This window comes from Engraulis encrasicolus, chromosome 1 (assembly GCF_034702125.1).
Source record: "Engraulis encrasicolus isolate BLACKSEA-1 chromosome 1, IST_EnEncr_1.0, whole genome shotgun sequence".
NCBI classification, from domain to species: domain Eukaryota; kingdom Metazoa; phylum Chordata; class Actinopteri; order Clupeiformes; family Engraulidae; genus Engraulis; species Engraulis encrasicolus.
The window spans coordinates 30,572,157-30,596,613 of NC_085857.1; the positions used below are offsets into that span (position 1 = coordinate 30,572,157).

The 24,457-nt window shown below is 42.9% G+C and overlaps 1 protein-coding gene across 1 annotated transcript in view; it reads right to left on the bottom strand.

Moving 5' to 3' along the window:
* cfap58 (cilia and flagella associated protein 58) overlaps positions 1 to 24,457 on the bottom strand; it is a 147,988-nt gene that overhangs the window by 61,606 nt on the left and 61,925 nt on the right. Inside the window, exon 12 of the mRNA XM_063200032.1 lies at positions 19,322 to 19,462. Coding sequence (XP_063056102.1) covers positions 19,322 to 19,462 — 141 coding nt within the window. The remainder of the gene's footprint in view (positions 1 to 19,321; positions 19,463 to 24,457) is intronic.

The following is a 24,457-nucleotide window of genomic DNA, read 5'->3' on the forward strand; positions in this document are numbered from 1 at the left end:
AAAATAGCCCATCTACAAGCCCACTACGCCCAACAATGTGAGGAATTCTGGGCTTGTAGATCAGCTATTCTCTCAATATCTTTACATGAGAAATACAGTCACACAAATTGGGAGGTTCCTAGTCCAAATATGATCATTTTGGGCGGTGACGGCCTAAAAAGGTCGAAAATAACGTTTCAAGATGGCGGCCATCTTGAATTTCGCTGTCAAAACGAAGTTTTATAACCAAAATGATGTCACATTTGGAATCCTCATGGTTGACTCATATGAAAAAGTGCCTTCATACATGATTCTAGGTCATTCAGATCAAAAGTTATATTTTAGAGACGCCATTTTGAATTTGGCTCAAAAAATGTCTGGATTTTTGCGAGGGACATAGGGGCTAAATCTTTTCTAAAGGGTCCATAGAGGTCAAATCAATCATCAAAACATTGTTGCCAGAGGATGGTCACGGAACCTCCATTTATGACCCTACTAGAACTTTTACAAAACATATTGATTAAGCCCTTTTTGGTCATCAACACTGAGCACCCATTACAAATAATATATATAAGGAAAATGTCTTGTTTTACTTTTCTTAGATTTCACTTTTTTTCTTATGATCGAAAATTAACAATCATGTAATTGAATATTACACAATAGCTATGTCAATCAAAACAGCACCTGTCATTACTGGATTTCTGTTTCCTCTTATCATCATACTCCGTCGAATCCCACACTTGTAATTTTTACTGTGACAAAACTGAAAAAAAAAAAAAAAACAGAAAAAAGGGCGATGAGAATTTCCAATTCCGCCTGACTACTTTCTCTCCATGTGCCATCCATACAACCAAAGTACAGTATGGCTTCCTGGGGACTGCCTCCCATGCCTATGTGTTGGTGAAGGCACAGATTTGCAGGAGCAGGGCATCAGTTAAAAAAAAAAGCTTTAAAAAATGTATTGCCCTCGTCATTGTCCCTTTTGTTGCTGGAACATCAATGTAAATACCAGGTTGGCAGAGTGGACGGAAAGGTGGCAGTTGGGGAGTGTGGTTAGCATCATGACCGCTCCTGTATGGATGGGCAGGTCTCACTCTCCCCATCTCCTTCCTCGTCCCTTCGCCACACCTGGACGCTCTGCCTCCGACATCCCGTTGAGTTGTGGCCCATCCACCTCAGAATTGGAGAAGGGCTGAGGCTGAGTCGTGGTCAAGGGAAGATGTTGAATTCTAGATGTTGAGACACACACACACACACACACACACACACACACACACACACACACACGTTATTCAAAGGCCAAATTCTGCTAGAGTTGCAACTCTATGAGCTAACAGATAAAGCGAAGTAAACAGTGATATCAAGACACATGTCTCGGTTTATTTTAGTTATAAATGCAATCCGTGAACAACCCAGGCTGCCATCCTCCCATGTTATCAAACGTTTAGGCGAGGCTGCATGTAGCTAGCCGGCAAACAAAACAGCTGACTGAAGCCTGGGCTACTCGGTGCCAGCGAGATAGAGCGAGATAAACAGTGATGTAAAAAGGCACAAAACCACAGTTTATTTTAGTTGTAAGAGAGTTGGTAAAGGCACCGCACATAAAACAATCTGTCCGGACTTCAATCCCATGTAATCATGCGGTTTTGATGGCTGCAACTAGACTGGCAAACACAAGCAGAACATCAAAAAACTTTTACTCACTTCTCTTCTTCCTCAGTGTCGGACATGTCACATGATGACATGCTCACGGTCCAAGATGTCATACTCTTCCCCACTGGATAATCCACCAGTTTCGCTGTCTTCACTGTCGCTGTTATCCCATATGTGTTGACAACATATTTAGGCCACTTCAGAGGCGGAAAAAACTTGACGAGAAGTCGTGTTTACAGTAACGTCGCTTACAGCTGGTTAGCCGACTGTCAAATGAAGGCGGGAGATTGTCGCGCGTTACTTCACGACATTTGATGTTTATACAGTTCAGCCAATAGGCTATGAAAACGATGTAAAGTACTTGGCAATGATTGGCCAATTGATGATAACATGTGGTGACGTTTATTTCATCGGTGAGGACAAAATATATAGCTTGAAAACGACGAAGCAGTAATGTGGTTCGAAATCGAATATTAACTCAGGTGGTGCTGCTGACACACTGACCCATTTGCTCTGCTCCTGAAACCTTTTCACCTTCAACACCGTGTGTGTGTTTGTGGGTGTTTGTGTTTGTGTGCGTGCGTGCGTGCGTGCATGTGTGTGTGTGTTTGTCCCGAATTTCGCGCCAGTCAAGAGACCTGGGAGGACAGTTTGACAGGCGGAATCGAGGTGCACTTCTTCCCACTAGTCTACATGGGATATCAGCCAAGGTAATTTATTATTTATTACAGTTTTGAACGGTCTAGTTTTTAGCTGTTTGGTAATTGAAAACAAACGGCAGGAAGAGCATTTCGTAGCTTGACTACATGACTGTCGTATCATATCACTTTGGCAGATTAGCGTTGTAGCCAGCACTTAAACTGCGTCCTGTTGTGTCGTTCTTCTTCTTATTATTATTATTATCAGGGTGCGATTTGTAGGGGGGGATTGTCCCCCCTTCTGGTTTTGATACCTCCACTTTTCCTACAGGATTTGAATATTTGCAATGTTACTCCATTGATAATGCTTAAAATCTGAAACTTATCCCCCCCTTCTGGTTCTTCAACAAATCGCACCCTGATTATTATTATTATATTTTGTTTATTCTATGCGCAGCACTTTGGTTGTTGTAAGCATATGGTATGATCTCCCTTTACATAGATTATTTCAAGGTCTATGTGAAAACACATCAGGCCACTGTAAGGGCGACTTCAAAGTGGCTGCATGCAAACTAGTTGAATTGTTCAAAGTTTTGTAGGCACCAAGTCACACTACGTAGAAAGTAAACATACAGGCATACAAATAATGAATAAAAAGATTTTAACACGTCATGGTACTAAGGCAGGAAATCATCAGGTTTACAACATTCAACCCAAACTGGTGAGCACAGATGGACTGTTGTTTTTGTTTATTTTCCCAGATATTCTAAGGGACTGTTCGTAATTTACTGGGGGGGGGCTGGTGCGTAGGGGGGGGAGGGCCATGATGAAAAAAAATGAGGTGGAGGGGAGGGCCATGGCAAAAAAAATCGGAGTTAGGGGGAGGGCCATGGGAAAAAAAAACGAATTTATTTTATTTTATTTTTATGTATTTGTTTAAACAATAATAAAACATGCTCTGAAACACATCGCCTTGCGATGCAAGGTCCCGGTGCATACTATAGCACTGAAGCGTGTATCTGTAGTCAAAAAACTATCAGGTGCAGCTACTGTAGATTGCCCGCGCTGACTCTCTTTCACTGTAGGATTGCTAGTACTACGGAGGAACATTGCGCATCATAGAAAATGCCCGTGAGCAAATATCAAACTAGCTGAGGTGAACTATATGGGCTAAACAGTTTGGGAAGTTTTGACAACGAATTGGATGGGCATTTCCAGAGGAATTTTGGAGAGGTGTTGTAGTCAACTGGTGGTCACGTCACAGCCTCTGGTAAGTCATGCTTTTATTTATTGGCACCGCCGTGTGCTTTAGGCTACATGTGTTCAAAGAACTTTTAGACCCCAACCAGACCGGAAAGAACAGTACCTAGGCCTAGACGTACTTTGGTAGAACGGTGCAGTGACGCGAGTTTGTTTTGTTTAGCTTGTGGTGTCAAGGTAGTAGGCCTAATAAAAGTGGTATTAACGGCGATGTGTTGGCCATGCATCATAAGGTCTTGAAACCATTGGAGGAGCTAACTTGTTGTGAAGAGAAGTCTCATCACTTTGGTGAACAAAAACGGACCAACTAAGCAAGGAATTATGTAGGCTACATTTAAAGCGTGACGGGAGAAGGGAATGTCACCAAAGTTGTGCATCGTGTCAGGTAAGAAGTGACTTTTGTTTCTTGCTGTGGAGATTGGATTCGTAGAAGCGTGTATTGGTATGCTAGGTCTTGCCTGTTGCTGGTGAAGTAGTCTAGCTTAGCCTCGGAGTTGGCTATGGGGTGAATCTGAAGGAGAGCACAGCCGATGGTGTGCCTAGCTTGTCTATCATCACAGTTGTCAAAGTTGAATTGCCGCGGTGTGTAATGGCTGTGCTATTGTTGGATGTTTAAGCAATATGACCCGAGTGGGAGGGATGATGTGCACTGACATCCTCCCTGGTGTGGTTCGGCCATAGGCACGAAGCCGAAGGCTGAGTGCCGTCGGCAATCACACCAGGGAGGATGTCAGTGCACATCATCCTGACCACGAGGGTCATATTGCTTTTATACAATAGTTCAATTGCCAACAAAATACCAGAATAAATGTTCGAATTCATGTTTATTAGTTACCTTAATCATACTTTGTTTACCTGCTCCGCTAAGCAAAGTAGTTCCGAATTGATTGTATGGTTGCTATGCAATGACGACGAGCTGACAGCGCCAGTGCGCAAAGTTCCATGAAACGGTGTGAAGTAGGCTACATTTCTGTGTGCACTGCGACTGGGCTTCGCTTACTAAAATGATGCATGAAAACACTGTGCAACTCCAACATTTTAGTTAGATGCCTATTTTATAAGCCTTTTGGCCGATATTGATTTTCACATTTTTGTGGACCGCAAACTTGCTGATAGCTGCGTAAAGACACCCCCCCTCGTCTTTCCCTCTCCAGTGCCGCATGCAACCGAGCGCTGTTCTCACACGCACAACCACACAAATCAATCCCTTGTAGGCCTATGATACCCCGATGTCTGCTAAAGTTTAGGCTACTGCAGGCTACAACTTTGTTGCTGAAACACTTCCTCATGCACACGTCTGTGGGTGCGAACCCGAGAAAGGGGTTCGCGTATCCTTAAGCAATATGACCTGAGTGGGAGGGATGATGTGCACTGACATCCTCCCTGGTGTGGTTCGGCCATAGGCACGAATCCCTCCTAATAAACTAAAAGGCAACTCATTCCAGTTCCAAGCGGCCATGATTTTAAATTGCATGGCACACGGTATCTTGCTTCCAGATGCCCACTTTGTAGCCTACTAATTTGCACGTGGTGGACGGCAAGCTTTGCTGATAGCCTAGGCTATATTTTTAAGGGCATCTCTTCCTCGTCATTCCCTCTCCCGCAGCACAAATGAGATCCTATTGTAGCGGTTCTCATACACTGCAGGAGACTGACATGGCCTTTCTGTCTGTGTCAAAAAAGTGTCCGTTGTCCCGCATATCCCCCGTTTGAAACTATCTTAATATCCTAAGTAGGCTACATTTTAGATTGCCTTCAAAAGACTACGAAATAGCGGCCGCAGAGGTCTGCCAACTGCCCAGACAACTGCACTAGAATCAGATAACTTCTTTCCTCTCTGCCAGAATCCAGCTACCAACTGGGATAGCCTACGCTCTCTGTCATGCGGGCGTGCGTGCGCCCAACTTAGTCCAGCATAGAACAATGGAATAGAATGATGGTGAGTTCAAACTACGCGGCCCTGGTTACACTCACTTTCTCCGCAGTAGACTATGAGATAGAATGATGGCGAGTTCAAAATGCGCGGCCCTGGTTACATTCTATCCATGGCGGAGTGATTATTAGTTGTGATGAGTCTCCGAGGATGATGTCCACCTAGACATCATCCTCCTTACCGACGCGTAGAATGCCAGTAGAACGCATCTCATCCAATCAGATATCGCAAAATAAATTGACCGGATCTAACTATTGTATAATCCAAATTATTAATCCTAACTATTTCGTAGTCTTTTGAAGGCAATCTAAAATGTAGCCTACTTAGGATATTAACATAGTTTCAAACGGGGGATATGCGGGACAACGGACACTTTTTTGACACAGACAGAAAGGCCATGTCAGTCTCCTGCAGTGTATGAGAACCGCTACAATAGGATCTCATTTGTGCTGCGGGAGAGGGAATGACGAGGAAGAGATGCCCTTAAAAATATAGCCTAGGCTATCAGCAAAGCTTGCCGTCCACCACGTGCAAATTAGTAGGCTACAAAGTGGGCATCTGGAAGCAAGATACCGTGTGCCATGCAATTTAAAATCATGGCCGCTTGGAACTGGAATGAGTTGCCTTTTAGTTTATTAGGAGGGATTCGTGCCTATGGCCGAACCACACCAGGGAGGATGTCAGTGCACATCATCCCTCCCACTCAGGTCATATTGCTTAAGGATACGCGAACCCCTTTCTCGGGTTCGCACCCACAGACGTGTGCATGAGGAAGTGTTTCAGCAACAAAGTTGTAGCCTGCAGTAGCCTAAACTTTAGCAGACATCGGGGTATCATAGGCCTACAAGGGATTGATTTGTGTGGTTGTGCGTGTGAGAACAGCGCTCGGTTGCATGCGGCACTGGAGAGGGAAAGACGAGGGGGGGTGTCTTTACGCAGCTATCAGCAAGTTTGCGGTCCACAAAAATGTGAAAATCAATATCGGCCAAAAGGCTTATAAAATAGGCATCTAACTAAAATGTTGGAGTTGCACAGTGTTTTCATGCATCATTTTAGTAAGCGAAGCCCAGTCGCAGTGCACACAGAAATGTAGCCTACTTCACACCGTTTCATGGAACTTTGCGCACTGGCGCTGTCAGCTCGTCGTCATTGCATAGCAACCATACAATCAATTCGGAACTACTTTGCTTAGCGGAGCAGGTAAACAAAGTATGATTAAGGTAACTAATAAACATGAATTCGAACATTTATTCTGGTATTTTGTTGGCAATTGAACTATTGTATAAAAGCAATATGACCCTCGTGGTCAGGATGATGTGCACTGACATCCTCCCTGGTGTGATTGCCGACGGCACTCAGCCTTCGGCTTCGTGCCTATGGCCGAACCACACCAGGGAGGATGTCAGTGCACATCATCCCTCCCACTCGGGTCATATTGCTTAATTATACAATAGTTAGATCCGGTCAATTTATTTTGCGATATCTGATTGGATGAGATGCGTTCTACTGGCATTCTACGCGTCGGTAAGGAGGATGATGTCTAGGTGGACATCATCCTCGGAGACTCATCACAACTAATAATCACTCCGCCATGGATAGAATGTAACCAGGGCCGCGCATTTTGAACTCGCCATCATTCTATCTCATAGTCTACTGCGGAGAAAGTGAGTGTAACCAGGGCCGCGTAGTTTGAACTCACCATCATTCTATTCCATTGTTCTATGCTGGACTAAGTTGGGCGCACGCACGCCCGCATGACAGAGAGCGTAGGCTATCCCAGTTGGTAGCTGGATTCTGGCAGAGAGGAAAGAAGTTATCTGATTCTAGTGCAGTTGTCTGGGCAGTTGGCAGACCTCTGCGGCCGCTATTTCGTAGTCTTTTGAAGGCAATCTAAAATGTAGCCTACTTAGGATATTAAGATAGTTTCAAACGGGGGATATGCGGGACAACGGACACTTTTTTGACACAGACAGAAAGGCCATGTCAGTCTCCTGCAGTGTATGAGAACCGCTACAATAGGATCTCATTTGTGCTGCGGGAGAGGGAATGACGAGGAAGAGATGCCCTTAAAAATATAGCCTAGGCTATCAGCAAAGCTTGCCGTCCACCACGTGCAAATTAGTAGGCTACAAAGTGGGCATCTGGAAGCAAGATACCGTGTGCCATGCAATTTAAAATCATGGCCGCTTGGAACTGGAATGAGTTGCCTTTTAGTTTATTAGGAGGGATTCGTGCCTATGGCCGAACCACACCAGGGAGGATGTCAGTGCACATCATCCCTCCCACTCAGGTCATATTGCTTAAGGATACGCGAACCCCTTTCTCGGGTTCGCACCCACAGACGTGTGCATGAGGAAGTGTTTCAGCAACAAAGTTGTAGCCTGCAGTAGCCTAAACTTTAGCAGACATCGGGGTATCATAGGCCTACAAGGGATTGATTTGTGTGGTTGTACGTGTGAGAACAGCGCTCGGTTGCATGCAACACTGGAGAGGGAAAGACGAGGGGGGGTGTCTTTACGCAGCTATCAGCAAGTTTGCGGTCCACAAAAATGTGAAAATCAATATCGGCCAAAAGGCTTATAAAATAGGCATCTAACTAAAATGTTGGAGTTGCACAGTGTTTTCATGCATCATTTTAGTAAGCGAAGCCCAGTCGCAGTGCACACAGAAATGTAGCCTACTTCACACCGTTTCATGGAACTTTGCGCACTGGCGCTGTCAGCTCGTCGTCATTGCATAGCAACCATACAATCAATTCGGAACTACTTTGCTTAGCGGAGCAGGTAAACAAAGTATGATTAAGGTAACTAATAAACATGAATTCGAACATTTATTCTGGTATTTTGTTGGCAATTGAACTATTGTATAAAAGCAATATGACCCTCGTGGTCAGGATGATGTGCACTGACATCCTCCCTGGTGTGATTGCCGACGGCACTCAGCCTTCGGCTTCGTGCCTATGGCCGAACCACACCAGGGAGGATGTCAGTGCACATCATCCCTCCCACTCGGGTCATATTGCTTAAATGTTGTACTGGTTCTGTTTTGGCAATTTGTTCCTTTTGCCTCTTGCTGCTGATTTGACCACCATAGCACCACCTATTAATGCGTCTTAATGGCCTACGTTAAATGCAAACTAAAGGTGGCTTTCTCACTCTCCCTGTATCAATAGCCAGCAATGGCTCAAGCTGCTTTGGCGCTTAGCCTGCTTCTTGCTCCGATCACATCCCGAACTCTTTGGCCGTCAGAGTGTAATTACATTCGGGAAGGTAGAGCTATGCCTGTGTGTGTGCGTGCGTGCTTTTATGCGCGGTCTGGGAGACAGGACAGGGGTCCTGATCGAGATGCACTGATCCACAGTCGCAAGAAAATCTAAATTATTTGAAAGCCCGGTCACCTCTCACGAGTGCATCGCATAGCCTAGTCAAAGCATTTCTTCTAAATTCACACATTGCACACTGCCCATGCTGAAGAGACAAGCTGTCAAGGCAGCGCGATTTGCTCTTGAACACGCCCTCACCTCCACATCAGGTGCGCGTTTCACTTCCACAACTTAATAATGTCAAAGTGAGATGTTAAAGGGAAAAAAAGTTAAATCTAGCCATCCTTGTTTAGGCTACATAAAACATGAGGAAGTTATTCAGATGTGATTCGCCATTCCTCACCCTAAAATTGATTAGAACGCAGGAAATTGCATCTAAAAAACTGATTTTTTTCACAGCACCCCCTGGTCAAAACCAGTTCCTGCGTCCCTGGCTTCGCTACTGTGCTGAACATGTAAAACGTACCTTGTGAAAGGCGCTGCTTGTCGAGCAGGGAAATATTGAAGCTGCGGTGGGGAAACTCCACTTTGTAGTTTACAGTAGTAACAACTCGGACATTGGTATTGAAATGGAAGTTTTTATTATCATTATTATTATTATTATTATTTTACTTAACACGTAAAAAAAAATAGTGAAGGCAATTTGTCTTGGTGACAGTGGAGTTAAAAGGCATCCCATGCGGCCGCAGAGGTAGATTCTAGCGGCTTCTCATAGGTATCCACTGATATCGATAGCACATAATAGTGCAGACAACCGCCTTTGATACTCTGACTGTTCTCATGATGGTTGTTCATCTACCAATTTTACATATTATTATTTTTTACCTGTAGGAGGAGGGCCATGGGAAAACAAAATTGAAGTGGGGGGAGGGCCATGGGGAAAAAAATTGAGGTGGAGGGGGGGGCCATGATAATTTTTTTTGACCGGACTTCCAGCGCACCAGCCCTCCCCCCCCCGGTAAATAACGTACAGTCCCTAACTGCTGCTTGACAGGAGGATGAGGTAGCTGCGAGATCTACTGAACCATGAACGATGAAGAGAGAAAGAACCCTATAGTGACAGCTGTTGGATGTTAGCCTAATGCACAAGTACAGTACTCATACCTTTTCTGTAATATGCATGCTACAGCTGCCAATCTGTTACTGGCATTGTAACCAAGCAAATATTGCTGCCCTTTCCCCTGTAATGCCTTACTGTACATTACTGTATTACTGCAAAAGTAATGCATTGCTGTAATTCAATACTTTTTTTTTTATCCAGTGTTGACCTGGGTGTTCCCTATTCAGATGCTGCTGCCGTCAGTCCATGGATGTACACAAAGGAGGGGGGTCAACGAAACCAAACAAGTTTTGAAAGCAGAGGTTGGTGTTACCATTTAACCTCTCTCTCTCTCTCTCTCTCTCTCTCTCTCTCTCTCTCTCTCTCTCTCTCTCTCTCTCTCTCTCACACACACACACACACACACTGTCAAGTCTGCTTTATTGAGTAATGCTTTATCCAACTTTATAACATTGCTATTTCATATCCGATATGCATAGATATTAGGGTGCATCAGATGCCCCCTATGAAAAGATATTGCCTTGGCCCTATAGTAAAAATGTTCTACACCCAGTAAAAACACACTGTGTAAAATATTTTGAAATTTGGATGAAGTGTACCGGGGCCACCAGCCCCATGAAAATAGAAAATAATGGTGATAGTCAGAATCTTGGAACAGAAATGGACATTTTGCTGCATAAAGCTACCCAATAAAAACATATTGCCTCAGCTGTGTGATAAAAATGTTCTATGGACAGTAAAATCACTGTAAAATCTGTTGAAATTTAGATGAATTCTACCGGGTCCACCAGGCCCATGAAAATACAAAATAATGGTGATGGTGATGGGCAACCTGGATTCCAAAGCTGAAGTCCAGTGCCACATATTCCAAATGACATACCTAGTTTTACCTTTCCAGTTAGGGCAATTGGACAGGTAAAACCAGGTTATTTGAAATCTGTGGCACTGGATTGTAGCTTTTGAATCTAGGTTTCCCATTGTCTTAAAAAAGAGGTGGACAAACCGTGTGACACATTTGCCCCAGCCAATATAATGAACCAGCTGATCCTAATTACCACTTAAGATAGGTTGATGAGGTAATTAGTGAAATTACCTGTATTGGGAGCACAAACAGAAGGAATATCTAAGCAGAGTGTGCATTCAGTCGATCCACTTACACAGACTTCAGTCTCAGGACAGACTGATGGTCAAACTGCTATATTTAGGCAAAATTGCTGTTTTGCAACACAATATCAATTCCTTACTGCCTTGGACCACTGCTAGTATCAAGCAAGAGATTGCAAAGCTGCATGACTGTTATATTTGTGTGTTTCACGGTGGGCCTACAATTCATGGAGGAACATCAGTACTAAAGCTGTGAATGTTCCTTGGAATGACTAGGCTACAAGGCAGTCAATACAACTGTATTGAAGAGTGCCATTACTTCTTTATCCCATCGCCTGTGGTAGTATTTCACTTTACTCCATCAGATGAGTACCATAACTTACCTGAGAGGCCCTTGGCAATGGACTCTGGACCTGGTGATACCCATGACATACATAGAAGTCACTTAAGTACAGGTTTTGGGAAGCCACTCTTTCCAACATCACATACAGTTGTATTGTATGTACTCTATTGAACTACTGCAGGGATTTCTTGAAAAAACACAAGTCATTCCAAGGAGCATTCACAGCTTTAGTACATATGTTCCACCAGGTATTAACAGCTACCTGTACAATCCTGTAGGCCCACAGGTGAAACACACAAAAGTCATACAGCTTCGCAATCTCTTGCTTGATACTAGCAGTGGCTCATTATATTGGCTATATTTTGAATATGTGGCACTAGACTTTGGAATCCAGGTTGCCCATCACTATCACCGTTTTGTATTTTCATGGGCCTGGTGGACCCAGTAGAATTAATCTAAATTTCAACACATTTTCCAGAGTGATTTTACTGTGCATAGAACATTTTTTTATCACACAGCTGAGGCAATATGTTTTTATTGGGTAGCTTGATGCACCGAAATGTCCATTTCTATTCAGGACTGGACTGGGGGATAAATAGGGCCCGGGCACTTTTGGATTTAAGCGGGGCCCCTCATTATTATTAGTGCCGGAGAACTGACTCACCGGTGGGCCCCGCACCCTCGTGGACTCCTATTTTCAGTAATGTAAAAAAAAAAAAAAAAATGGGGGCCCACGAGGGTGCGGGGCTCACCGGGAAATGCCCACCATGCCAGATGGCCAGTCCAGCCCTGTTTCTATCCAAGATTTTGACTATCACCATTATTTTCTATTTTCATGGGACTGGTGGCCCCGGTAGACTTCATCCAAATTTCAAAATATTTTACACAATGTGTTTTTACTTGATGTAGAACATTTTTACTATAGGGCCAAGGCAATATCTTTTCATAGGGGGCATCTGATGCACCCTAATAGATATGCATGTGCTCAACCTGATAAATTCAGGCAGTAATAAGATTCTGCGGTTCATCTAACGTCTGCTTGAAGTTTTTTTTGCCCCTCATGACAACGGTTGTGAGTGGAGTCTCACTGGACTTAAATGGCATGTGAATATGTGCTTTGCCAATAGCAAAATACTAAACACTCATTGGTTATTGCCGAGATATTTTTATTTTTATTTGGAGGACCGAAGGGCTCTGGACCGAGCCTCAGTGGGAGTGAAGGGATCCGGACAGGAGACTGAAGCTCCGACTTGTGATTGGGTGAACTCTGATAAAAAATCTGTGTCAGTAGTTGACATGCGGAAAAAAATATCTGATGCGGATATGTTATTAATTTGACTGAGAAGTCTCGTAGTGGTAATCAGTGAAGAAGCTACTCATTGTGGTATTCCAGTTTTGTGTACTTCTTGTAAACATTCTGTTGCGAATAAAGTCTTAATAGTGGCACGTCCTTATCCTTTTTAATCTCCCAATTCCAAAAGCTAGAGAGCTATGCAAAATGGCAGGCATTGTGGATTAAATTCTGGTGAATTCCAGTCATCCTTATGAGGAGAAAATGAATATCAAGGAGCAGAGCACTGCCTAATATTGACTTTGTGAAAAGGGTAGGGAAGAACAACCGTTTCTTTTGATCTTTCATGGTGTCTGATCAACTGGTTAACTGCAAAGTCCCGTGAGTGACGAGTCCTTGCCTGCTGTTGGCAATGTCCAGTAAATAGTTAAAGATTTGGCGCCCCCTAGTGGTAAGCTGTGCACCCAGTAATGAACAAAGACAACAAAGACAAACTCAATCACATCATTATGTGGCGGAGGTAGGCCTACTGATAATAAAAAATGATTAAAAAAAAATAAAAAATTTCCCTATGAATATAAATGGGATAATGATTAATTGAATTAGAGATAATGTGATAGTAGCACCAGCTTTCTGTTAGAATCCCCACCACAGGTCAGTTCCCGTGTTTATTCCAGAAGAGACTGCTGCAATATTTCTCACAAAGAGCTACACTCAAATTTAAGAACAATATGTGTAGTTAAGAACACCAGCTTTCCAACAAATTTGTTTCAACAAGAGTCCTTTAGTGTGTGGGGCCATTGGACCAATGTAAGATGTGTGTCAAATTTGTCCAAAAAAGATTACAGACAAGGTGAATTGCACTAACTGTGATTGTTTTATTTTTCCATTTGCTCTGAAGACCTGTCCCAGTGCATAGCAGAGGAGCCAGTGAGGAACAGTTGTGCTGTGTCACCTGGACCTGGTATTTATGCCCAGTATCCTGTTGTATTCATTGCTTAACAGTAGTAGAGTAGAGGTACAGTATTGATCAGGCCTGGACTGGGAGAACAAAATGGCCCGGGCATTTTTGGCCCAGACCGGCCCCTCATAATCAGCGGAGCACATGCGATTACTTATTGACCAAGCGGCCTATGCAAAAAGGCGCAATATTCATGCATGAATATCTCTTTCAGCTACCAGAAAACACCAGGAAATGTGTGTTGACTATATCAACTATTTATTTAAAATGAATCTTAGTTTGGGCAGTGGTTTAGAAATGCAATAGATGACCACACTCACAGCAAAAGTAATCTAGGCCTACTCTACTTCTCTCTCTAACTCAACCTCATCCTGGCCTGGTTTGACTAGATGAGAAGAGGGAGATAGATTATTTATCACAATGTATGCAGCACTTGCAAAATATTCAAATTAATATAGTATTCAGTGTATTGTTTGTCTAGTAATTTATACAATAAAGATGTTTGTGTCACAAGTCTTATTTTCTCTTGCTGACCCATGGGCACCAGAGGAGGTGCGACAGGCAGCAATGCCCAGCAGGTATTAACAGCTACCTGTACAATCCTGAGTGTATAGCCTACTCATAAATTGACCTAGATTAATGTTAAATTGAGGGTTTCTTCTAACAGGTGCATTAGAAGAGGGGTTAATTTCCTGTTATCAAAATGCATCTCTCATTGCATAAGGAAGCTACTTTAATAGCTTGAATGATGAAAGAAAATCATGAACTGCCTATCACCACAATGCTTTAGTGTGTCAAATATGTTAAGAAAGCATTAACATACTGAAGTTTCAAAATGAGCAGTGCTGAAAGTGGTAGGCTACATAAAATAGTCTACAGATAAAACTGTAGGCCTATCAAAAGCTTATTCAAAAGAAATTCTTCAATCATTTATCATTTCTAATTGTCCTGGATAAAATAACAGCTGAGAGAGATAGAGAGAGATGCTAGGTCTTTACCTACAGAATATGGTTTGATTGTGCTCCAAGAATTTTTTTTAAAAAATCCGTTTGGCAAACCTTTTCCACACGCGAGACGCGACAACCGTTACACGACATATGGACATTTTCACTGCGTGGTAAATGTGATTACGCAAACGATCGCTGAATATTTAGTGAGAGTAGGCATGAGTTTGACAGTCTTCGAAACGCATTTGGTACACGGAATGCTTTAGAACAACACCACTGGTGTTCCATTTAATGCTATACATTTGGCACACTGCCGTGGCTACTATATTGTTAATATTATTCACGTCAGTGGTTTGGTGTATGGAATGTTTGTCTTATCAAATGTCCGTGAGTCGTGCGACCGGTTCAAAGCACTCAAGCACACTTATAGTGGTGGGAATTAATGGCCTATTTAATATTAATGTTTAATGCTGAAGTGAGAGTTGGGGAGAGGCATGGAGTATCCTAAAGTTTGAAAGACTTGACTCATACCTGTCAGGGCTCGTAGAGGCTAGACTACTACTGCCGCTTCACCTGCTGTCTCCTAGCGTGCTCCTTCACTTCCAACATGCAGAAGTTGTTGTCCCTCTCCTGCTGCTACAACACTACATGCGTGAACACATTATCTTGCCTCTGCTGCAAGTTTTTTTTTTATCCCTTTTCCGCAAGCTTTTCCACACCACCTTTTAGTTTTAGTCTCTCCATCGCTTGTGTCTCAAATTTGCGCGCGTAATGCATGGTAGGGGTGGGCCCGCAATGAATAGTTAAGTCCGACTCAGATGCACCAATGGGACACCCCCTCCCTCTAGCCCCTTTATGTGTGGGCTGATGTCATTGGAGGAGGGCTGAGGGCCGTCAGCACGAAATTTTGGGCCGCCGGTCAATTTTTAAAAAAAACATTAATAACAATTATTTTTAAAAAACGACATCACCGGCCCTCTAGGGGCGTCGGCCCACCGGGATTTTGCCCAGTTTGCCAGATTGCCAGTCCACCCCTGGTATTGATCTAGATTTCCAAAAGAAAAATAATTAGGGTCTTGCCACATATAACAGGGTGTCTGCTGGTTTATTAAAAAGTATTAAAAGTTGATGAATTCAAAAGGCAAAATGTAATGGCCTTAAACGTAGTACATTTCCTCAAAAGGTATTATTTTTGAATATTTCTTTTAGTTGTAACATTTCGATTAAAAATTAAGTGGTGATGTTAGACTTTTAGCCCAAAAGTTGTCGGTTTGACTCCCGACCCGCCTGGTTGGTGGGTAGAGTAATTAACCAGTGCTCTCCCTTGTTCTCCTCCATGACTGAGGTACCCTGAGCATGGTACCGTCCCGCTGCACTGCTCCCTTTCGGGTACTTTTTGCAGAAAAGCTAACACTTGCAACGAAGGGCCGTGATGGTTGTAAAAATGATCTAAAGGTAGTGAAAAAAGGTATTAAAATGGTAGTAAATTTGACTTCAAGATTGGTGTATATACATTTCACAGATCCGATATATTGCACAAATCTGCAGACAAGCATACATAGATTAATTTAGCAATTAAAAATGTTCATAAGTGATGGCATGATGGTGATGATTCTCTTCTCCTGCTGTTTTAACCACACACTGTGTTGGGTGTGTTCAGTGGTCTAATACTTTAATAGTATTTCATTTTGCAATAGTATGGAGGATGGCGAGGAAGTTGCCTTGATTGTCTAAGCCTTCAGTCTCCCTCTGCCCTCGCTGAAACTTATTTTGAACAGCAGTAAGGAGCAGTACCTCCGCAATGGTTTTGATACATCTCGTTCTCAGCTCTGGTTCTCATTTGTCTTCCCCTCTCTTTGTTCGTTGACATGATCATGGAGGTTTATTGGGAAGCTTGCCACTTGGACGGGAGACGCGGGGAGAGGACGACGAGAGCAGTGGTCGAGCAAGAGAGCAGGCCCGAGGAGAGAGGATCCTCGACGAGGAGCAGCAGCTGGAGGTGGGGACAGCCCAGCCGGTATACAGTCAGGTCCAGGCCAGCGGCAAAGAGGAAGTTGTGTGTGTGTAGCGTTGAATCTGTGTGCATCGCAGTAGCCCTAAGAGTGCCCTAAGCACATTTGCTTGTTTTTATATATGAGAGTGACCACCATTCATGTGGGTGTGTGTTTATATGATGTCTCGTCACAACCATGCACCGCAGACCTCTAGAACTGCATTCCAACAAGGAAAAGCATTGTGATTTAGTTAGGAATCATGTTGATTTTGTTAATAGGCCTGTTGTGTTTTTGCTTATGTAGCCTATGATGCAGTATGGATTTACTTAAGGAAGAAAAATCCGCACTCACAAACTGCGTCTCATTATTTATTTATATTACCACCATGTCCAAAAAGCAAACGCGTTTCGGCTATCAAGCCTTCATCAGTGCATGGTAGGTAATGTAAATAAATAATGAGACGCAGTTTGTGAGTGCAGATTTTTCTTCCTTAAGTTGATACATTTTATCGCGCACCCAAAGTTTTTTCCAAGAAGTTGAGCACGTCCTCTGCCAAAACTTGCAGTATGGATTTAACCCTCTGGTTGTGTTAGAAACATGGTTACGTTCATGGTGTTAACGGTCAAAATTGAATGTAACAAGTTGGTATATCTTGGATATCATGAAGTGTCATTTGTGTATGAAAAATAGAGAAGTTATTTAAGAATGAAGTTGCAAAACGGTCATATTTGACCGTAACACAACCAGAGGGTTAACCAAGTGTTGCCAAAACTGATATTTGTTATGTTGTTGTTTTTATTATTATATATGTGTGATTTTCTTTTCCATTTTATTGAGAGGATCCCCGATAGGACATGAAGACATTGCTTCACATTGTAAAAGCTGCTTCTGTTGTTGTTGTAGTTGTTGATGTTGTTGTTGTTGTTGTTGTTGTTTTATCCCCTTCCATTATGCAACTATTGTTTGTTCCAGGCGTAGAAAACATACCCAATTGATAACTGAAAAAAAATGATACCCAAGCTTTTTATCTTGTTGTGTTCTGCTTACTACTTTAATAAACAAATCTACATGATAACAAGTGCATAGTAAGCTGATCCACGCTTTAGATCAAGTACCTGCAAAATGCATTGTTAATTGTTAACAAGTGGCTTGTTAAGTGTCTATAAGCATTAATAAAAACATCAATAAGCTTGTTATATCTTCTTGTGTACTGCTTATAGTATTTTTATGACTACTATAATAAGCATAGCTACATGATAACAAGTGCATAGTAAGCTGATCCCCGCTTTAGATCGGGTACCTGCAAAATTTATTGTTAGCTGTTAACAAGTGGCTTGTTAAGTGTCTATGAGCATTAATAAGCAGCTTATAACATGATAACAAGTGCATAGTAAGCTGATCCCCGCTTTAGATCGGGTACCTGCAAATTTCATTGTTAGCTGTTAACAAGTGACTTGTTAAGTGTCTATAAGCATTAATAAGCAGCTTATAACATGTTATTAAAAAAATAATAAGCGTACTATAGAAACTTGTAAGGGCATAACTACCTGCTTATGAGTGACCATTAACACCTATTACAATACTCTAAGAACACTATTAACCCATAATAAGCAGCTTAGAGGACGTTAATAAGGTTAATAAGCATGTTATGGGCACTTGTAAGAGTATTATTACCTGCTTACTGGAGACTTATAAACGCGTATTATGATACTATAAGAGCACTATTAACCCATTGTAAGCAGCTTAGAGGACGTTAATAAGGTTAATAAGCATGTTATGGGCACTTGTAAGAGTATTATTACCTGCTTACTGGAGACTTATAAACGCGTATTATGATACTATAAGAGCCCTATTAACCCATTGTAAGCAGCTTAGAGGACGTTAATAAGGTTAATAAGCATGTTATGGGCACTTGTAAGAGTGTTATTACCTGCTTACTGGAGACTAATAAACGCTTATTACGATACTATAAGAACACTTTTAACCCATTATAAGCAGCTTAGAGGACGTTAATAAGGTTTATAAGCATGTTATGGGCACTTGTAAGAGTATTATTACCTGCTTACTGGAGACTTATAAACGCTTATAACGATACTATAAGAGCACTATTAACCCATTATAAGCAGCTTAGAGGACGTTTATAAGGTTAATAAGCATGTTATAAGCTCGTTATAAGGATATAACTACCTGCTTACTAGTGACTATAAGCGCTTATTACAAGAACCTTAATATAAAGCGCTACCCAATTTTCTAATGGAATGGTTAAAAAGTTAAAAAGTTGCCCTGTGTATCATCCCCTTTAGAAAGCTGGTAAGATGGAGAAGAACTACAATGACAAGGAAGAGAATTGACCAGGAAGAGAGGAACCTACGAGAGAGAGAGAGAGAGAGAGAGAGAGAGAGAGAGAGAGAGAGAGAGAGAGAGAGAGAGAGAGAGAGAGAGAGAGAGAGAGAGAGATACTGTAGATGCTGGAAGAAGAACAGATTATCAAAAGGTCTAGGTTGAAAAGAAATAAGAAAGGGATAAAAATGACATGGAGAATCAGATCAATGGGAAAAAAACAGAGAGTGAGAGAGAAAGAATGAAATACAGACAGAGACAGAAAGAGAGAGGGGGAGAAAAGGAGAAAGAGATAGGGAAAGAAAAAAAGAGTGATGATAAGAAGCAACAGCATGTAGGGGACGTGATCTGGAGGGAAAGATTCAGATAGAGTAATAAAGAAAGAGAGAAAGGCAATAATTGGAGAGAGAAAGAGAGATACAGAAAGAGAGTGATGGAGTGGATGTCGTGATGGAACAAGAACGCGCGTAAAGAGGTTGTCTGTGGTGGTCTCCACCTGGTCTAATTCCTTCTTCTGTCGGAGCCTCTCAGCGTCCGCGTCGGCAATGATCTTTAGCAGCTTGCGCTCCTCCGCCTCCTGGTTGTCCATGAACTGCTTGGTCTCCTGGGCCTGCTGCTTCAGCTTCTGCAGTTCCGCCTGGAGATGGATAGAGAGAGAGGGAGATAGAGAGATGGAGTGATGCAGGGAGTGAGGGGGGGAAAACAAAAAAGAGATACTGTTATTAATGCTTTCAATACTTGAAGGAGAGATGCTTGAAGAAGACGTGAAGATAGAGAAGGAACTGCTTTGTGGATGGAGTGATGAGAAGACAAGGAGAACAGGAGAAAGACAGATTGTTGGGTATCTATAAAAGGGGGAAGGAGGGAGAGAGGGAGAGGTAGAGAGAAGTTCATGTCATACATGTGATACTATGGAGGAGAGTAGAGTCACCCTGTCAGGACTTGAACCCGGGCCTCAAGGGAACCATACTGAGGCTCTCAGGGCCGCTGACAGCTTTGGCTGGGCCCGGGACAAACATTTCTGAATGGGCCCCCCCTTCCACACTTAAAGCATTTTTCTTCCCTAAATCAACACATTTTGAAGTAACATATAATAATTAATCCCAACGTCATGGGGGCCCAGTTATGGGCCCCCCCTATTCCAGGGCACGGGACAAAAAGCCCGGTTGTCCCCCCCTGTCGGCGGGCCTGCAGGCTCTAACCGCTACTTAACCCCGTCTTGTTTTTGGGTGGCCACCGACCACCGACTGAGAGAGACAGAAGCCATGCACTCCCTGCATTAAAATATTAAAATACACATACCACTGTGACACTCAGGGATACAGCTAAAAGCATATAAAACACAGAAAAATGCTCACAGGCATACAAAAAGATAAAGGCAGGACAGACATATAGAAAATGCCTGTCGGATCTATTCACAGCACCAGTCAGTAAGAAAGACATGGACACACTAACTGTCTGATCCATTCAGTACAACAGAGACAGACAGAAAAGATGAAAAAAAAAACATGTGTGTGATCTATTCACTCCATCACTCCCACACATGGTAACCAAACATGAAAGGTAGTGGTGAGCATGTTTTGTTGTCAAGACAGGTGGTGACCTTTTCAACTGTGCGGAGCGCCATGCCAGCCTGGCTGCTACTGCCACACACATGGCTTGGCCGCAACTCACTCTGTGGGACCCCATAACACTCATCTGCTGGCCGTCGGGGCCACCAGCTGAGCCTAGCACCACTAATTACCGTGTGTACGTACTATGTAGTCATGTGTGTGAGAAAGAAAACGCTTGAAACAAAAGGCTGTGAGTGTGTTTGTTTGTGAAGAGAGGTGGTGGTGGCCTTTTCAACTGTGCCGCCTGCGCCCCTGTGCCCGCTACTGCCGCACTTGACAATCACTCTATGGGGTGCCATCAAAGTCACCTGCAGGGTGTCGTCGTGTTGAGGCCACCAGCTGAGGCCTACATAACAAATTACCTATCACAATTATCTAGAGTGGGCATGTGCACCTATGAGGGCATCTTTAAAAATCCTGGATCAAAAGTTAATATGCAACAAAACTGGGTTGGGTATGCATACAATACAAATGGGTTTGTTTATGTATTTATTTATATGTGTGAGAGAGAAAATGCTTGAAACCAAAGCCTTTGAGCATGCTTGGCTGTCAAGACAGGGGGTGACCTTTTAAAAAAAACTGTGCAGCCTTCTACTGTCACAGAGATGTAAGGATGTCCATTAATCTATCTGCTCTCCTAAGACCTCTTAGAAAAGACAGCTGTCATGTGTGCCTGTGTCTGCTGATGACAACTCTTTCATAATACAATTTAGACCATGATTCAAACTATAGATACAAATCCTGTTCTCAAGGAAGCTGTACGCTTTTTCCATCTTTTAAGGGTGGAATAAAGGCCAAGCAGGAAATCAAGTGGAAATTGGCTCTGTGTGTTTCATTGGCGTGTGCTATCATTAGCCAATGAGCTAGCAGACAGGTAACTAGGCAACAGTACCTTTTCAACAAAAAAGAGGTAGTGGAGTCCATTCAAAGTTGTGTAACCTTATGAAAATAACCACTGTTTTTACAGTGTACTTTTTTGCTTGCTATTGCCGTTCATTCTAAGAAAAACAATCAATGTTCGGAAACATTTTGTTAATTGTTTGGAGAAAATAGAATTTGTAGGTAAAGTGTGATTTTGGTGGGAAGTTGACTGACAGGTAAATAAACCAATGTCCTCACTCACATACTCTCTATCTGGCAATTGGTGAGCCAGTGCCACTGCCACCATTGCACCACAGTGCTCTTCCATGTCCCCATTCCAAGTTTTCTTGTTTATTTTCTTTTTACTTTTTTTATGAAGCACATTGAATGGAATCTGTGTATGAGATGTGATATACATACAGTATAAACTTCCCTTGCCTTGCCTTGCCTTGCCTTGCCTCTCTTGATTGTCTTTAGTTTTCCACACAGCTGTGGGCGTTATACTTCAGTGGACACCTCGATAAAATACTGTTTGTTTTCGTACTGTGTTTAGAGCATTGGGAGGGGGGTCTTTGACGTTAACTTTATTTTGGCATGGGCAGTGTCCAAGGACATTAACCTAATGGAGACATCCTTTGTACCAGGTTGAGAGGACACCACAATTTTCCACCACTATTCACTGGGCAGGTGAATCAGTGGTAATATTGGGCCTAAAGCTAAGCAGTAAAAGAAAGAGAAATGAGTTCTGCAGGTTGTACCCTGCACTACCCCCAATCCGAACATTCCTCTCCACTCTACCAACTCCACTCTCCAGCCCTCACCTTTCCTTTCTGTGTCCTTCCGATAGGGCAATAGAACATTTTCGGAGCCCACTTGAAATTTTCAAAAATGTCCAGGATCCACCTCTGGTCCAATAAAAATACAACTCAAATGAATCCTCAAAAGCAATACAGCCATGAATAGTATTAAGGTTTTTAGAGAATGATTTCAGGGCCCACTTGGAACACCTTCACGGCCCACAGTTTGAGAATCAATGCAATAGCGTCTCTGCCTCCATGACCTGGAGGGAGTTCAACAGGTGGCTCTCCTCTCTACTCCTTATCCAAATAGTCCACACCTCTCCCCCGCAACCCTTTCCTCATTTCCCCTCTGCTTTCCTCTCCTCTCTCCATCTCTCCACTCTATTCTCTTCTTCTCCCCCCGTCTCTTCTCCTTCCCTCTCTTCCTCTCCCCTCTCCTCTCCTCTCCTCTACCCTACTCTCCTCTTCCCTACTCTCTTCTCCTCCCTACTCTCTCCTCTCTGCCCATTTCCTATCCTCTACTCTCCACTCCTCTCTGCCCCTTTCCTTTCCTTTCCTCTTTGCCAATTTTCCCTGGAGTGTCTACCTCCATGAGCGGCCAAAGCTCTTCCTTTGTCTCTCCTCTTCCACTCCACATGCACCCTGCTCTCTTCATCCCTCCCTCCTTCTGTTAATCCCTCTACCTCCACTTCTCTCTCTCTCTCTCTCTCTCTCTCTCTCTCTCTCTCTCTCTCATCCCCTTTCTGTGGTCAGGAGTATCCCCACGGATAGGGCCACAGTGTGCGACTGCTGCAGTCCTCCACTCCAATCTTCATTAAAATGTTAATGAATTCCTATGAAGTGGCCTAATTGCTTCTTCATAGTGGGAGCAGAGAAAGGTGGAGGGGGTGCAGGCAGTTGAGTTCAGGAGGGAGATGGAAAGGGGTGTAGGCAGGTAGGGAGGGAGATGGTAGTGGGTGGTATGAGGTAGTTGGTGTAGAGGGGACAAGGCAGACCAAGGTGGCCCAAGAGGTCGCTTTGATTTGCTTGATTGTGTGTGTGTGCATGCGTGCGTGCGTGCATGTGTGAGAGCGGGCGAGTGTGTGCGGGCGAGGAAAGCAACCACAAGTCATGACCAGGACCAGGATCAGAGAGGACGTGTGTCCGACTCAGTGGCTGGGGAGAGGGTAGCCTTGAAAGGAATGATAGAGAGCTGGGTGTGGGCGGAGGTGGAAAAAAATACAGAAAAAGTATACTCAAGTAAAGGTATCTTTAGTTTGCCAAAATCCTAGGTCTACTCAAGTGAAAGTTAAAGTATCTATCTAAAGAATCTACTGAAGTAAAAGTAGAAAGTACTTCACTTAAAATGTAATTTGAGTACAGTACTTAGTTACTTTTACGTAGGCCTTAGCTTTCCTCTCGAGAATTCAATGTTTCTTTTTCTTGAATTTTGCCCTCCATATCTCTTGTTGGGCACCAGCCATTATCCAACACATTGATCCAAGATAGGTGGGAGCCTATTTTTTTACTCAGTACTTAGGCCAGGTTCCACTGCAATTGAGTAAAGTACTTGGGTCAAAATGCACTGAAGTAGGCTAAGTAAAAGTGTTAATTATAAAACACTATGTAAAAAGTACAAAGTACTCATAAAAGCTACTCAAGTACAATACCTGAGAAAATGCAATTAATTAGTAACTTTCCACTTCTGGGTTTGGGTGAGGGGAGGACTGGAGGAGTGTTTTTTTTTTTGTTGTTTTTTTTTGAGAAAAATCTGATAGGGGAAAATACCTCATGTTTTCAGTGAGAAAATCATTTAACACATTTTTTTAACAAATCTCTTGTGAAATGCTCTGATATAACATCACAACTACATTTGTCCTCAGCTATTTCACACCTAAGGCCAATACCTAAGATACAAAGGCATTCTAAAAATGTAACCATCATTATCTTGGTCCAATTGCTGAATGCTGAAACTGGGCTTATACATAATGGACTAGATTTCCCTCAGCCTCTAAAGAGATTATAAACATAGTATAGCCAGAGGAAAAGACTTCAGAGTGAAAGAGAGATTGACAGAGGACAAGAAAAGAGTGAAACATAGAGGAAAAGAAAATAGAAGAACTAGCTAGACATGAAGGGGGTGGGGGTGGGGGGGGGATCCGGTATGAATGTTGCCTATGCGATCTGCATTTCTTTTAAAAACAGTCTGAGCGAAGAGATTTCTCGGATTGCGTGATCATTTCAAAGAAGATAACTCTCAACGCTCACTGCTCACTCCACTCCTACAAGTGTACGCAATTCTTTCACTCATGGTCTATTCTATTCTTTAGTCTTTCTTTCCCCTTGTCCTTTATCTCTCCCCACACAAACACACACGCA